We start from the raw sequence: 13,279 nt of genomic DNA, 5'->3' as shown, positions 1-13,279 counted from the left end.
AAAATTCAAAAAGGTGTAAACAGATGTTGGATTACAGTTGAGTTCGGCACTGGGTTTTCTGAGTAGCTAGTATATTGGTCTATATTCCCATGTGGTATTGAATGCCATGCGGTGTAGTGATAAAGTTTAAATTGAGGCGAAACTTGGTCGGTGGTCTGAAATCGGTCAAGCGTTACACAGTTTAGAATGCGAATTGAGCAAAACCTTATAAGTATATTCAAGCGAGTAGGGTATCATATGAAAGCTGGTTACAAAGACAATTTTCCATAGCTTTTTCATTTTGGTTTTTTCACTGTAAGGTGGGGAAATCGCCAACTCAAGAGTACACTGCATTTGTACATGGATATGCTTAAGTTTGGAATATGGTAAACCGATGGTTCCCATACTTTTTCGACTCAACACACCTTGTTAAGCTCAACTTATATTCATCACTACCCCTAAAGACTATATGTCAATTTCCAACAACGGATTTGAAACCAAGAGCTGTTCCTTGGGTATATATTAATGAGAATAGCTACCCATTGCTCCCACCGTTTACCCGTCAGTTGCTTAATTTCTCAACTTTGACATTCTGGGTTATATTTTTTTAACAAAGAGCAGAAACTCTACCGATAGTGCTCTGAATGTCGAAGTATGGAAATTCGTTGGATTAGTCCGGAGTTCACTGGCAATGGACATTAAAGAATCATCGATATGGACAGTTCAACGGGGGTATTTCGCCTTCAGCTAGTTCGTTACGACTATACATGTGAATGCGTCCAGACTATATAAGTAATCGAAATGCAGCCGGGAATAGCAAAAAGTTTGGCCATTCGTGCTTTAGTTGCTGAAAAGTTTTGTCAGGTACCGTGCGCAGCTCATAGTTCAAAATAGAATGAAAGTGATGATCATAATTTTTGTTGTATTTGTATTTCTTCAGTAACAAATTATTTCTTCTGTGGTAACTATGCCCGTCGCCCATGTTAGCACAGCGCTGTGCACTTGTCCTATACTCACCTGGTGACCTGTGGTGTGCCCCAAGGCTCAGTACTTGGACCGGTCCTCTTCACCTTATACGTCAACGACATTTTTGAAACCTCCTCATTGAACACCACACTGTTCGCTGATGATACTCACCTCCTCTCTTCCGCATCTTCGACGGCAGAGCTGGATGCCCTGACTGGTGACCAAATGCCTAAAGTCCATGAGTGGACGGCCCAGAACAACCTTTGCATAAACGCCTCAAAAACCCAATTGCTGACAGTAAAATCAAAAAATATCCTAACCGTTAATATCGCTGGTCAGCCCGTTCCCAACACAGATAATGCCAAATATCTCGGGGTTTTACTGGACTCGAACATGTCCTGGATGAGTCATATTCAATCCCTAGAAACTAAATTATCACCGAAGTGAGGCCTGTTCTACAGCCTTGGGCGCTTCATGCCAGCATGGGTTTTTCTGATACTCTTTAAATCCTTAATCCAATCGAAGTTACATTATGGCATCCTCTGTTGGGGGGGGGGGATGTCAGTAAAACTGCACTCAAGCCACTGCGGAAACTACAGCATAAAGTACTTCGAATCATAACTAGGGCCCCAAAGGGGCCTGGCTGCCCATCCAATAAGTCGCTGCTAAAGAGATTCGGCGTCCTAAACATAGAAGATATGCAGAAACTAGAAATCGCCAAGTTTATGTATCAGTTTCACTGCGGTCATTGCCACGAATACTTCAATGACTTCTTCACCTCTGAATCAAAAGCGCATAAGTACAACACACGCGCGTCCACTTCGTCCAAATATCATATCATCGACCGAAATATTCGAGGCAACGACCGCAGTGGAACTGATACATAAACTTGGCGATTTCTAGTTTCCGCATATCTTCTATGTTTAGGACGCCGAATCTCTTTAGCAGCGACTTATTGGATGGGCAGCCAGGCCCCTTTGGGGCCCTAGTTATGATTCGAAGTACTTTATGCTGTAGTTTCCGCAGTGGCTTGAGTGCAGTTTTACTGACATCCCCCCCCCCCCAACAGAGGATGCCATAATGTAACTTCGATTGGATTAAGGATTTAAAGAGTATCAGAAAAACCCATGCTGGCATGAAGCGCCCAAGGCTGTAGAACAGGCCTCACTTCGGTGATAATTTAGTTTCTAGGGATTGAATATGACTCATCCAGGACATGTTCGAGTCCAGTAAAACCCCGAGATATTTGGCATTATCTGTGTTGGGAACGGGCTGACCAGCGATATTAACGGTTAGGTTATTGTTTGAATTTCTCATTAATATATACCCAAGGAACAGCTCTTGGTTTCACATAGGTTGTTGGAAATTGACATATAGTCTTCAGGAGTAGCGATGAATATAAGTTGAGCTTAACAAGGTGTGTTGAGTCAAAAAAGTATGGGAACCATTGGTTTACCATATTCCAAACTTAAGCATATCCATGTACAAATGCAGTGTACTCTTGAGTTGGCGATTTCCCCACCTTACAGTGAAAAAACCAAAATGAAAAAGCTATGGAAAATTGTCTCTGTAACCAGCTTTCATATGATACCCTTCTCGCTTGAATATACTTATAAGGTTTTGCTCAATTCGCATTCTAAATTGTGTAACGCTTGACCGATTTCAGACCATCGACTAAGTTTCGCCTCAATTTAACCTTTAACACTACACCGCATGGCATTCAATACCACATGGGAATATAGACCAATATACTAGCTACTCAGAAAATCTAGTGCCAAATCTCAACTGTAATCCAACATCTGTTTACACCTTTTTGAATTTTACATTGATAAACCTGAATGCTGCAGAGCTGAAATGAGCAGAAAATCGTCAATTTTTCAAAATGATATAACTTTTGACCCCGGGGATCAATTTTCCTCAAATAAACTTTATTATGTTTGTAATTAACTCATCTATGCATGTACCAAATTTCAGAAGATTTGGGAATGTGGTGGTTCCAACTTTTGTTGTCCAGGTTGGGAATGGCCCCTCTCGAATCTAGCCTACCGCATAACAGAATATAAGCAAAGCCGGCATTGGCCGGTGTCCATTTTCCCGCATGGTATATCTTCATGATGTCATCCAACACTGATTCAAGTTTTAGGGTTGTAACTCAAGGATTGGGGTGTACTCATCGCTAACGAAATTACTGCCCTAATCATTGAGTGGCAGACTTGAATCTTGGTACATCATTAGCTGATATAATAAAGATATACCATACGAAATCTTGTCTGCAAACTACGTATAGAATACCGTCAAAATCAAAACATATCAATAGCGAGTTTTGCGTAAAATCGGCAATGCGTAGGCCGCGCACACTATACTTGGTCGATTTGAATAAGGCAATTACCACCCTAATCATTGAGTGAGAAACTTGAAACTTGGTACTGCGTTCCATGATATCGTCAAGATATACCATACCAAATCTTGTGACCCATCTCGGTATAAAACGTCATCAAAATCGACATATACCAATACCGACTTTTGCACTGAGTCAGTACTAAAAACGGATCGAAAACAACAATCTTGACTACCCAAGTGAAGCGTGAACGAGAGAATTTTTTCTGTGTCCACACCACCTTTGAGTACACTCTGATATGACGATAAGGGGGTGCGAAATTTTTCACTATCATAAAGGGGGCGTGTCTAAGAAAAGGTTGAGAACCACTGGACTGGACAGGCTGGCGAATTGGCCCACCTGACCGTGTAGCTGTAGCGCAGGTAGTTTCCATTCTGCCATATGTATTGGCAACGTTTCTGCACAGTAGCGTATGTATCCTGGAATATATTTCAGACCTCTAATTGACGAACGAACTGTTAGTAACTTTGCGCTGATGCGTAAAGCATCTATTATTGATTAGGTCACGATACTGTACATTGGTATTCGTTTTGGTCATCTGAAATATATTTTCAAGCACTGAGGCATTGGTTGAAAACATCCACCTCGCCAAATGTTATGCAGTCGTGTGGAATGTAATTGTTTTATTTGCCTATTAGCGTTTCGTTGTCATTGAATTGTACGTCATGCTTTACCAATTTGGTTTTCGTTTGAATCTCTTTCTATATGCTTGTTATTATGCCATTAACTCTTGATAAGGAGGGGTGTTTCTTGCTGTACATTTATTATGGCATTCATGGCAACTTGAATATTGCTACATTTTCGTTGTAGTAGAATTTATCAAACTCGGTGACTTTTCATATGCCACTTGTTACGTGGGTTATTGTATGTATTATGATGATGCCTCCCTGTAAAGTACTAAAACATGACGTCATACCTTACTACTTTACATGGAAGCATCGTCATAATACATATAATAACCCACGTAACAAAGGGCACACGAAAAGTCTTTTAGTTTATTAAATTCTACAACGGGATTGTAGTTCTGAAAGCAATATTCGAGTTTAGTACCGCCAGCCGCATATTGATGCATTGTTGAGGGTAATTGCAGGGTCGCTAAACAAAACGCTACGTAATGACTTCGTGTACTGATTATTTCATAACGATAAAAGAATGCCGCAATATTCAATTCATATAGATATCAACTATTATCAGATTAGATTTTCATTCACGTAGGCCTACTAATACGTGGAACGGATCTTCTGGCTTAAAGCATATTCTGGATAGGATATACTATGTATCCTCTGCACAGGAGTGTATTCGAAAATGATGTGGCTGCCGTGTCATCGTTACTCGAATCTGATGAGACCATCCTTAATTTGGAACGACTGAAAGACAAACATGGAAACACTCCTTTGCACTTATCTGTTTCTTTAGGACACAATGAATGTACACATATTCTCTTGAAGCATAACCATCCTATAGTGATAAAAAACAGAAACGGTTGGACGCCACTACAGGAGGCAATCAGTTATGGCGACCGAAAGATCCTTACGTCATTGTACAAAACCTTTCATAAGCAAGGAAAGGAATCATTGAAAGACAAGAACACGGAAGTGCTAAAAGCTCTCGACGAACTTGGCGGGGACTTTGTAATGAAGCTGAACTGGGACTTTCAGAGCTGGGTACCTTTCGTATCTAAAATCCTCCCTTCCGACACATGCTTTATATATCGACATGGCAGCAAGATACGCATGGACTCGACACTTGAAGATTTCAGCGATATGCGTTGGGTCCGTGGGGATATAAGCTTTGTGATTGACTTCGGTCACTCTCCAAGTCCAATGATGGTGATCATGGACAACAAACACAAAGTTTATCAGCGTATGAAACGTGCCACCGAAGTGCAGAAAGACGCAACAATTGAGGATGAAGTCGACGTATGCATGAGTAGCGATATCGTCGATGCGGCAATTAGAACAGAAGATGTGGTTACCGAACGGGTGCAGGAAGGATTCATTTTTCGTCATGACAAATCACAAAACGTTGGCAATTTCAAGGCGGAGTTTTACCGTTTGAGAGGTTTGACGTACCAGTCACGGAAGCGCCGGGAGCACCTCAGCGACGATGACATAAAGAAGAACAAGGCACTAAGAGAAGCCTTGAGCAAAGGCGCAAATCCTGAAGTTTTGGAAGATGTGGACGAACCCCTTGTAGAACCAAGACGGTCACTGTCGCCTCCTCCGAAACCAAAATTGTCATGGTCACAATACATTGACGCTGAGCCGGGTCGGCATGACACATTAGGCAGAAGTATGGTTTTAAAAAGCAATTCAAAATCTTTTGAACCGGTAATCGGGGTGAGCCAAGAATTTCCTGTTACCCTACTTGGTATTCTACCGATATTAGGAGCTCTTGGCACAAAGTCGAAAATATTTTTGAAGTTGCGCGACTTCATAAACATGAATCTGCCTCCTGGTTTTCCAGTTCGCGTCGATCTTCCAATTTTCCCTACTGTAAAAGCTACGGTCAGTTTTCCGGAATTCGAATTTAAAAATGACTTGGAAGATTCATTCTTTAACGTCCCTGAAGACTACCGCCAAGACGATAGGTGGTTTAACAAGTCGAGACGCGAGAGGCAGTCTGATAAAGGCAAATCAAAGTGATTTGTCAAATTTCGATCATTGTGAGATTATTTATATATATTAATGAAGCTATGTAAAATCTTGAAAAATACTTATGAAATCAAAATCAATTTTGACTGCTTCCATTCGCTGACGTTAGCTTTCGTTCAATATTTTTATGGCTGGCTGCCATATTCCATTGTTGTTGCAAAGTGTCAATCATTGACCCAGTTATATCAAATGATCACTGTACACAATTTTACACAAGTCAACGAATATGATCATCAAAGTGCAGAGCAGGCAATGTTCAGGCACTGCATATGACGGAATCACTTGCAATATGCATTCTGATATCGGTAATTATATGAGCTATCTTATCCATTTTGAATGATCCATATGTCATATGATTACAATAAACCCATGCCATTATTATAATACATATTGCTAGAAAAAGTGATACGGGTACTGACTGTCAAGAATTCACATCATTCAGATATATTAATTTCCAGTTATATAAAATTCGTGGTGCACAACTCAAACACTGTCTGAATACTTCAAAAAAGTATTTTAGTGAGAGTGATGCATATTACTGTCAATACTGTGTATTTTTGTCATTTGTCTCCCAATATAATAGCACTATTTACTTTTCAGAGTACAGTTATATCATGTTAGCGTCAATTTGAAAAAGGGATGGGCAATATAAACTATTGTGAATGGCATGTAGTCGAATGACCTTAGATCTTAATTGTTACCGTATCAATAAGAACAGTGACTAACTGCTTTGTCATTTTATGTGGTAATGAAATTAATTCTAGTATGGTATTTCACGTTCGTTTATTTTGCCCATCCCCAATCAATGTCAAACCCATTACTCTCTTGTTATTACTTGTAATACATTTCTTTCGAGTATGTGAAGAGACGAGCTGTAATACATTTCTTTCGAGTATGTGAAGAGACGAGCTGAGTTATGATTCAAATGTATCCTTAAGAACTCGCACGAACTTTGTTGTTAAATTGTTTGCTGTGGGTTCTCATCATGAGTTGCGGTTCATACCGATCTGTAGGTCACAGGAGAAAAGCCCCTATATATAAAGCCTCGATTACTCAATATTCATGTTTGCTCAAGGCACATTTTCTTCCTTTCTTTTCTGTAACAATTATAGAGAATTGCACTTCGTCATGGAGAGGTATTGATGAAAAGATATCAGGAGAGGACGCCTGTTACTTTTTGGTACTACCCAAATCCCACCTCTGGGGATTCAATTCATTATCAATTTCTGTCTATTCAGTTCATCACAGCAACGCCCAATGAGGGGACATTGTTAGCAGACTGTATTACGTTGGGTTATAAATTTTCTGGAATGGCCACTGTACAATCTTTATAAACAATGTCTCAACTTCAGTCATATCAGTGTTTGCTACAACAGTGTGATTTACACGTCAGATGATTTTTAAATTCATTGATGGTTGCTGTAATTCTCAATACTAATCACATGCTCAGTCTGGTTCTATAGTACATGGTCTTTACCAGTGCTATGAAATCACAGTGCACTATGACATCGGTTGTCACTGACACGCCAGGTGAACATCGATTCTTGACTGTTGACCAGCGCCCAGCGGCGTCAGCTCATTTCAAGTACAGTCAAGTTGTGATTGCGAGAGAAACTCCATCCATTCCGATCTCTCGTTAGCAGCGGACTGGTCGTGTTTCAGTAGACTTTTCTTTCTCTCAATCTGAAGGCAGAATCACAGGCCGATTAACAAAGTATCACGTCAATGCGGTAACTCGGTGTCTCACTTCGTTCATGCTCGTCTGCAGGCACGCGAGAGATGAGTCTAGTCGTGTCTCAAGATCAGACAGGGCGGTGCTCACTCTGTCTTGCGTCACGTTGACTCCACCATCATTTTCGGACGAGGCTATTGTCTTCCAGCATTTCCCGAGGGCCTTGTATCTGAAACGATGCAACAAAACAATTTGTGGAGTGACAAGGTTGGTACATATTTCACGTACAGCTCTTCCACTTTTTGACTCTGTTCGTCGACATTGTTTATCAGCTTTTCGTGCGCTTTTTTCAAATTCAGCGAGAGTGAAGGCAACGTCTCGAATTGTAGAAAAGAGAGTTCTTCGCCGATTTCTTCTGAAATTTGAAGTATTAATGAGTAATGACAATACACTTGCATAACGGATCTCCTTGCTTACCTAGCAAAAGTTGAGCCGTTACTAGCGGTACTGAGTCAGATCCACTGTACATTGTTCTTTTGCTGCATCCATCATTTTCCGTTACTCCTGTAAACCTAAAATCAATATAGTCAATATCGATTATTTATGAAGATAGGAACAAATCAAACTTTACAGTTCGATTTCTGGGACAGTGCTTTTCGCCATGGCGTCGAGCAACCCAATGAGTGCCTCAATTTTTTCTGAAATTTCCCTGTGGCCGGCCTCTTCTCCGGTCAAGATAATCGAAACGATGTCGAGAATGCATCGTTGTTGATTTAGAAGTTCTTTTACCTGAATGTCATAGGCTCCGTTATACTGGGTGAACTAGGTGTCTCGTTGAATATCACCACGTTTGACAGAAACATTTCAGTTGTATGAGAGGAATATGTTGAACCAGCATTCAATAGCCATCAACCATGTCCAATTATGAGCTTGACTGAGTGGCAATGTTTCTATAATGCAATGATAATACTACTACCTGGCCATAGCTGACATCATTCGTATTAACAAATCTTTGCTTCGTAGGCAGATGTCACCCACAGCTGGTTGCTACGGATCGCAAGTAATACTCGAAGTACAATATGGGACGATGTTGACTGTTGAATCACAGAATATGCTGCATTCATGACCAATTGAAATATGTCAAAGTCATTCTGTTCAAAACAGAGTTGCTTTGATTATACTTATTTGCACAAATGCACATCTTTCAATGGTGTATTTGTAAAAATCTGTGAATAATTCCATTCAGCAAATATTTATGTGTGGAAACAACCCAAGTCAGCTATATTTAACTCTAATGTTGAGCAGAAATTGGGCTCTCTGGTTCAAAAACGCTTGGAAAATTGACAGATAGTGAAATCTACAATAAAGAGCAGTGTTATTTATTTCATGGCTTTGGAAAGTTGTTCTGTGCCGTGTGCCGTGTACAATGAACATGCCCTGTACTGAATGTAATAGATTTACTATAACGCCGAAGCGAGACTGCAAAGAAACAATTTGACCTCGGTCAACGTGATTAAACACAGAAGCGTGAACTGAGGAAGAATTGTCAAGTTAACAGAAACGACTTGTTATTTGGAATGCTGCAACTTGAATAGAATCCTGGTAGAAGTACCTTGCTAGGCGAGCCTTAGTGGAAAACCTTTACAGTGCCCGATTCTATTCATAAGCAATGACATTGGGGAATAGTGATACCTTCAGAATATAATACATATACCTCATATCGCCGTTGGTGACACCATGGCAGTAGTTGACAAAGGAATGAGGTTAACAAGAACATGATCAGACTACTCACTCTCTTCTGCCTATCTCCAATATATTTTTGATACTCCACTTTGGCATGGTAATCTCCGACAAGCATATGACTCTTGAATAGCCGTGACAGCTCTGACATCAAGTCCGGAATATCTCTTTCCAAAAGATCATTGATCTGACGATTAATTTCACTAGTTTCATTGTCATCGAATGAATTTCTGCAAATCACAAGCCGGTTGAAAATGAACTTTCAGTGATGAGGTGATCGTCAGTCTTTGCTTACCTTCCGGGCTGAAGATGCTCGGCGGTCAATTTATCGCTTTCCGCAAGTCCGCGCTTCTTGGCATAAAATTTTACAAGAGCATCGGCAGACGCAAGATTTGCCTGCGACACGAGCAGTTCTGATTTTTGCCGGAAGTAGCTTTCGGGAACAAAAGGAAGAAATTAATTTGCAGGGTTGTTGTTGAGTTGTGAAATCACGTACCATTTCTCAGCGCGTGTCAGATCGTCAATGGCCGGTACATCGCAGCAATCCTCAGCTCCCGAAATATCGGTTTCACCAGAATACACTGCTGCGGCTTTACTGTGACGACCTTGTAAATCATACATGAACTCTCGTGAAACCTAAAAGACCAATCCACCATAATTCACCGGTGTAGTCTATGAGGGTTCCTTCAAACTGCGATTTTCAAAGCTCCATTTACAGCTAATATATTGATAGTTATAAGTAGGGCGATTATTTTTTTGACCTAATAAAGTACGAAACTTTTTGCTCTAAAAATTGAAAATTTTGACCTCTCGCTTCAATTTTGAGTAAATTTTGACGTTTCAAAAAAAATCATAGTTATGAGAGAGTCTTCCAGCTGCTTGTGGAAAGAAGTGTGGGGTCCCTACAGCAGATCATAGCTCGATGATTTGGCTGAAGATTTATTCTACCCTACCCACTACCCTAGATATTTACTAGCAGTTTTGCCCACCAGCGGCTGGGTTCTTGTTTGACAGCCAGTGGCAATCAAAGCCCGTGTATGTGAGACCACAGTTGTGACTAATGAGCTACGGTGAGGTGACTGTCGTTAGAATGGATTTATATTGCTGGGATATTAACTTTACTTGTAGGGGGTGCTTGAATAATTGATCTGAACTGTACTTCAATTGTCTTAAAGGTATGTGCGATAGCTAACAATAGCAAATCATACTCACCTCACATAAATATGACTTGGTGTAATCGCCCACCAATTCCATGTGACGTTTTTGCATTTCTATGAGCTTTGATATATTTATATGCGCGAAGAGATTGTTGCGATTGTGGTCATTCTGCAAACAAATGACATTACAATGTGTCGCTTTTGTGCTTCATTTGTAGGCATGCAGTCTCACTTGAATGATGGTACATAAATGAGTAAATCGGTTTGACAAGGTTGAGATTGTAGTTTTGAGCTGTAACAAAAATAACAATTATATGGGTGCGTAAGTTAGGCACCCGACCGACTTGATTTTGAGTCAAATGCTAGTCGTAGAGCAGGGGTGGCCAACCTTTTTGCCATTCACCGCCGCATTTCAACTACTCATGTAGCCTACGGCCGCATTCCAGGGCATAGTCGTAATGAAATTGCTGGACGCCAAATACCCATGTTGAAGTGGCTGTGGCCATTTCCGGTGAGCTCCGGACTAGGCTTTTTAATGTTAATCATATAGGCTTACTATATGCACCAAAGTCGCAAGTGGTGACTGCGTGGTCATGTTACGCTGATTGGAAAAGTCACTGCTATATATTAAAATCCAAAAATGAAGTCACATTGGATCACGCACAGCGTGAAGTAAATTTCAAGATCAGTTAAAATCTGTCAAGAAATCGGGAGTCAATTCGTAAACTAAAAATGCATGTCGACGGCCGCCAACACAAACTAACTGAATTACATGTCCACGGCTGCACAAATTTTCTCCTACGGCCGCAGGTTGGCCACCCCTGTCGTAGAGTGTCATGGGCCTATCACATACGAAATATGAATGTCAATTTCAATCGAGTATCATCGGAATGACTACAAATAAAATGTGTCTAAAACACTGTCTATCTAAAGGCCAGCAAGCACCTTGAGATGAGACAATGCAGTTTTACAGTTTCCATTCCATAAAAATGTCATTGCAAGGAAGGAACGTCCACAACATCATTCGCTATCATCATTCCGTCATTGTTAGATAAGAGAACAATCGAAGTAATGAGTTTCTCGACAAAACCATTTTAAGGGCACAATTCAACTTGAACCGTATGTGAGTTAAATACCACATTAACCAATGGATAGGTTATCCTGTGACGATTTACAACGAGTTCGTTCAATTTCATTCCTTTCAAATGATATGGATTGATATCATAGAATGATATCAACTGCACTGTTGATAACCATCTATTTATGGTCTAGTCAGCTCGTACTGAGCATGATTGAAGTTATGTGGCTGAGCTGTAGCTAGGAATCGTACTTCAAGAAACAAAATCAAGGAAAACATCAGAAATTCATGACTCTAAATGTATGACATGACATTTCAGGATTTTTTACTAACTTGTTGACAATTTTCGTCTGTCTTGGATTTTGCATCTGCCAGGGCACACTTTGATTTTGATATTGAAGCGTGTACACACGATTCCTTCTCTTTACAAAGAGCTTCCATATTGTCAACGACTTTCAATTCCTTTACAAATTCTTGTTTTTCCTCTTCGACAGCAGAAATTTCTTGGTCAAGTTCGGCAATTTGTCTTTCCAACTCTTGAAAAAAGAAAATATTATTTGCCACATACAATTGTCCATTAATAATGCAATCAATTTGTCGTAATGTAACACCTGAATTATGTGCTCTGTTTTCTTCGAGCATCTTATCCAACATAGCTGGACTGTGGATCTTTCCTTGGCTTTGAAGTTCCTTGTAACGGCGAACTTCATAGGGCGTCAGCACATTGTCTTTGTCCACCGTCAAGACAAGCTCAGTAACATAGTCTTTGGTACGGTTATCCTCCAGAGAATGGATTGTTAATTAATTTGAAACATAATCGAAAATGCCAATTCAACTCACTTCAAAAAGTTTTTTTAACTTGTTGAGAGTAACCTTACAAGTCCCATCTGTGTACAAATTGTCGACCAAAAATTTGTGAAATCTCTTGGCAGCAGCATCACTTGAAGCCATTTCGATTTATCGTGACATATCATTTACATATTGCAATGTCTACTATACAGCAATCAAAAACACTGAGACTGCTATAAAACAAATGACTGAAAAATAAGTAGTAAACAGACTGCTGAAAAGTAACGATTCACAAAAGATTGTAAATTGCTAATTTTTTCCTGACAAATTTTGAAAATTGGAATCAGAATATGGTTGCTTGAAAACATTACAGGGTGAGATGTAACACAATTCCATTAGTTAGGACTCGTTTTTGTCACCAAAGCTGATGAAATAGGGTATATGTGTATGTGCAATATGTGCATACACAAAAATACTCCAATGTATAAGATGAATGCATTTCTAGCACATATTGATTATGTATATATTTGACGACAACGACAAACTCAGTTTTCATCAAAAGGTTGCCAATATTTGGTGACAGGTCAGAATTGCTCTCATAGTTCTATACACATGTTGACTCATGAAGAATCATTAAATCGTACAGGTCACCAAAATAACATCAGTTCAACGCTTGACCTTGAATCAATGCCTCAGTCAGTTTGGTCAAATGGCAGGATTCAGATTTGATGGTGGGCACATAAGCAGCTTTAGGGATATTCTACTTGGGATTCTTATCTTCAAAATGACGACCGCAAACTGGGTGTCAACTTATTCCGTTTCGACAGAAATGACTTCTGTAGACTG

General features: G+C 40.0%; 2 protein-coding genes and 1 long non-coding RNA gene across 4 annotated transcripts; 2 read left to right on the top strand and 1 right to left on the bottom strand.

Moving 5' to 3' along the window:
- The first annotated feature begins 3,594 nt into the window (after window positions 1-3,594).
- On the top strand, window positions 3,595-6,865 carry LOC145440417 (ankyrin repeat domain-containing protein 13C-B-like). Its single transcript, XM_080318024.1, has one exon. The coding sequence runs from the start codon at window positions 4,618-4,620 to the stop codon at window positions 5,986-5,988; it is 1,371 nt and encodes a 456-aa protein (XP_080174150.1). The 5' UTR covers window positions 3,595-4,617; the 3' UTR covers window positions 5,989-6,865.
- Window positions 6,866-7,255: 390 nt separating this feature from the next.
- On the bottom strand, window positions 7,256-13,248 carry LOC145440407 (uncharacterized). Of its 2 annotated transcripts, XR_013915538.1 has the most exons (14): window positions 12,485-13,248; window positions 12,256-12,424; window positions 11,978-12,180; window positions 10,799-10,858; window positions 10,622-10,735; window positions 9,906-10,045; window positions 9,705-9,842; window positions 9,462-9,639; window positions 8,301-8,458; window positions 8,147-8,241; window positions 7,958-8,084; window positions 7,745-7,898; window positions 7,494-7,680; window positions 7,256-7,451 (listed from the first exon to the last, which is right to left on the bottom strand). XR_013915538.1 is itself a non-coding variant. In XM_080318013.1 (13 exons), exons 1-13 carry the CDS (start codon window positions 12,593-12,595, stop codon window positions 7,579-7,581), a joined length of 1,749 nt encoding a protein of 582 aa, XP_080174139.1. In that variant the 5' UTR covers window positions 12,596-13,248; the 3' UTR covers window positions 7,256-7,578. The 2 variants fall into 2 exon arrangements, 1 of the variants encoding a protein (XP_080174139.1); XM_080318013.1 differs by having other exon boundaries at window positions 7,256-7,680.
- Window positions 7,403-12,427, top strand: LOC145440447 (uncharacterized). Its single transcript, XR_013915541.1, has 2 exons — window positions 7,403-7,451; window positions 7,494-12,427. It is a non-coding gene; the product is annotated as an uncharacterized LOC145440447 (long non-coding RNA).
- Window positions 13,249-13,279: the final 31 nt, after the last annotated feature.

The sequence above is a fragment of the Botryllus schlosseri genome, chromosome 6 (assembly GCF_051294905.1).
Source record: "Botryllus schlosseri isolate E-star chromosome 6, Bs_hap1, whole genome shotgun sequence".
In the NCBI taxonomy this organism is placed as follows: domain Eukaryota; kingdom Metazoa; phylum Chordata; class Ascidiacea; order Stolidobranchia; family Styelidae; genus Botryllus; species Botryllus schlosseri.
This window is presented reverse-complemented; position numbering and strand designations above follow the sequence as displayed.

Coding starts and splice junctions, on each gene's coding strand:
- LOC145440417 (XM_080318024.1), top strand. CDS start 4,618: ATGTATCCTCTGCACAGGAGTGTATTCGAAAATGATGTGGCTGCCGTG.
- LOC145440407 (XM_080318013.1), bottom strand. CDS start 12,595: ATGGCTTCAAGTGATGCTGCTGCCAAGAGATTTCACAAATTTTTGGTC. Junction 8,459..9,461: donor TTGGAGATAGGCAGAAGAGA/GTGAGTAGTCTG, acceptor TATGACATTCAG/GTAAAAGAACTTCTAAATCA. Junction 8,242..8,300: donor ACTGTCCCAGAAATCGAACT/GTAAAGTTTGAT, acceptor TATTGATTTTAG/GTTTACAGGAGTAACGGAAA.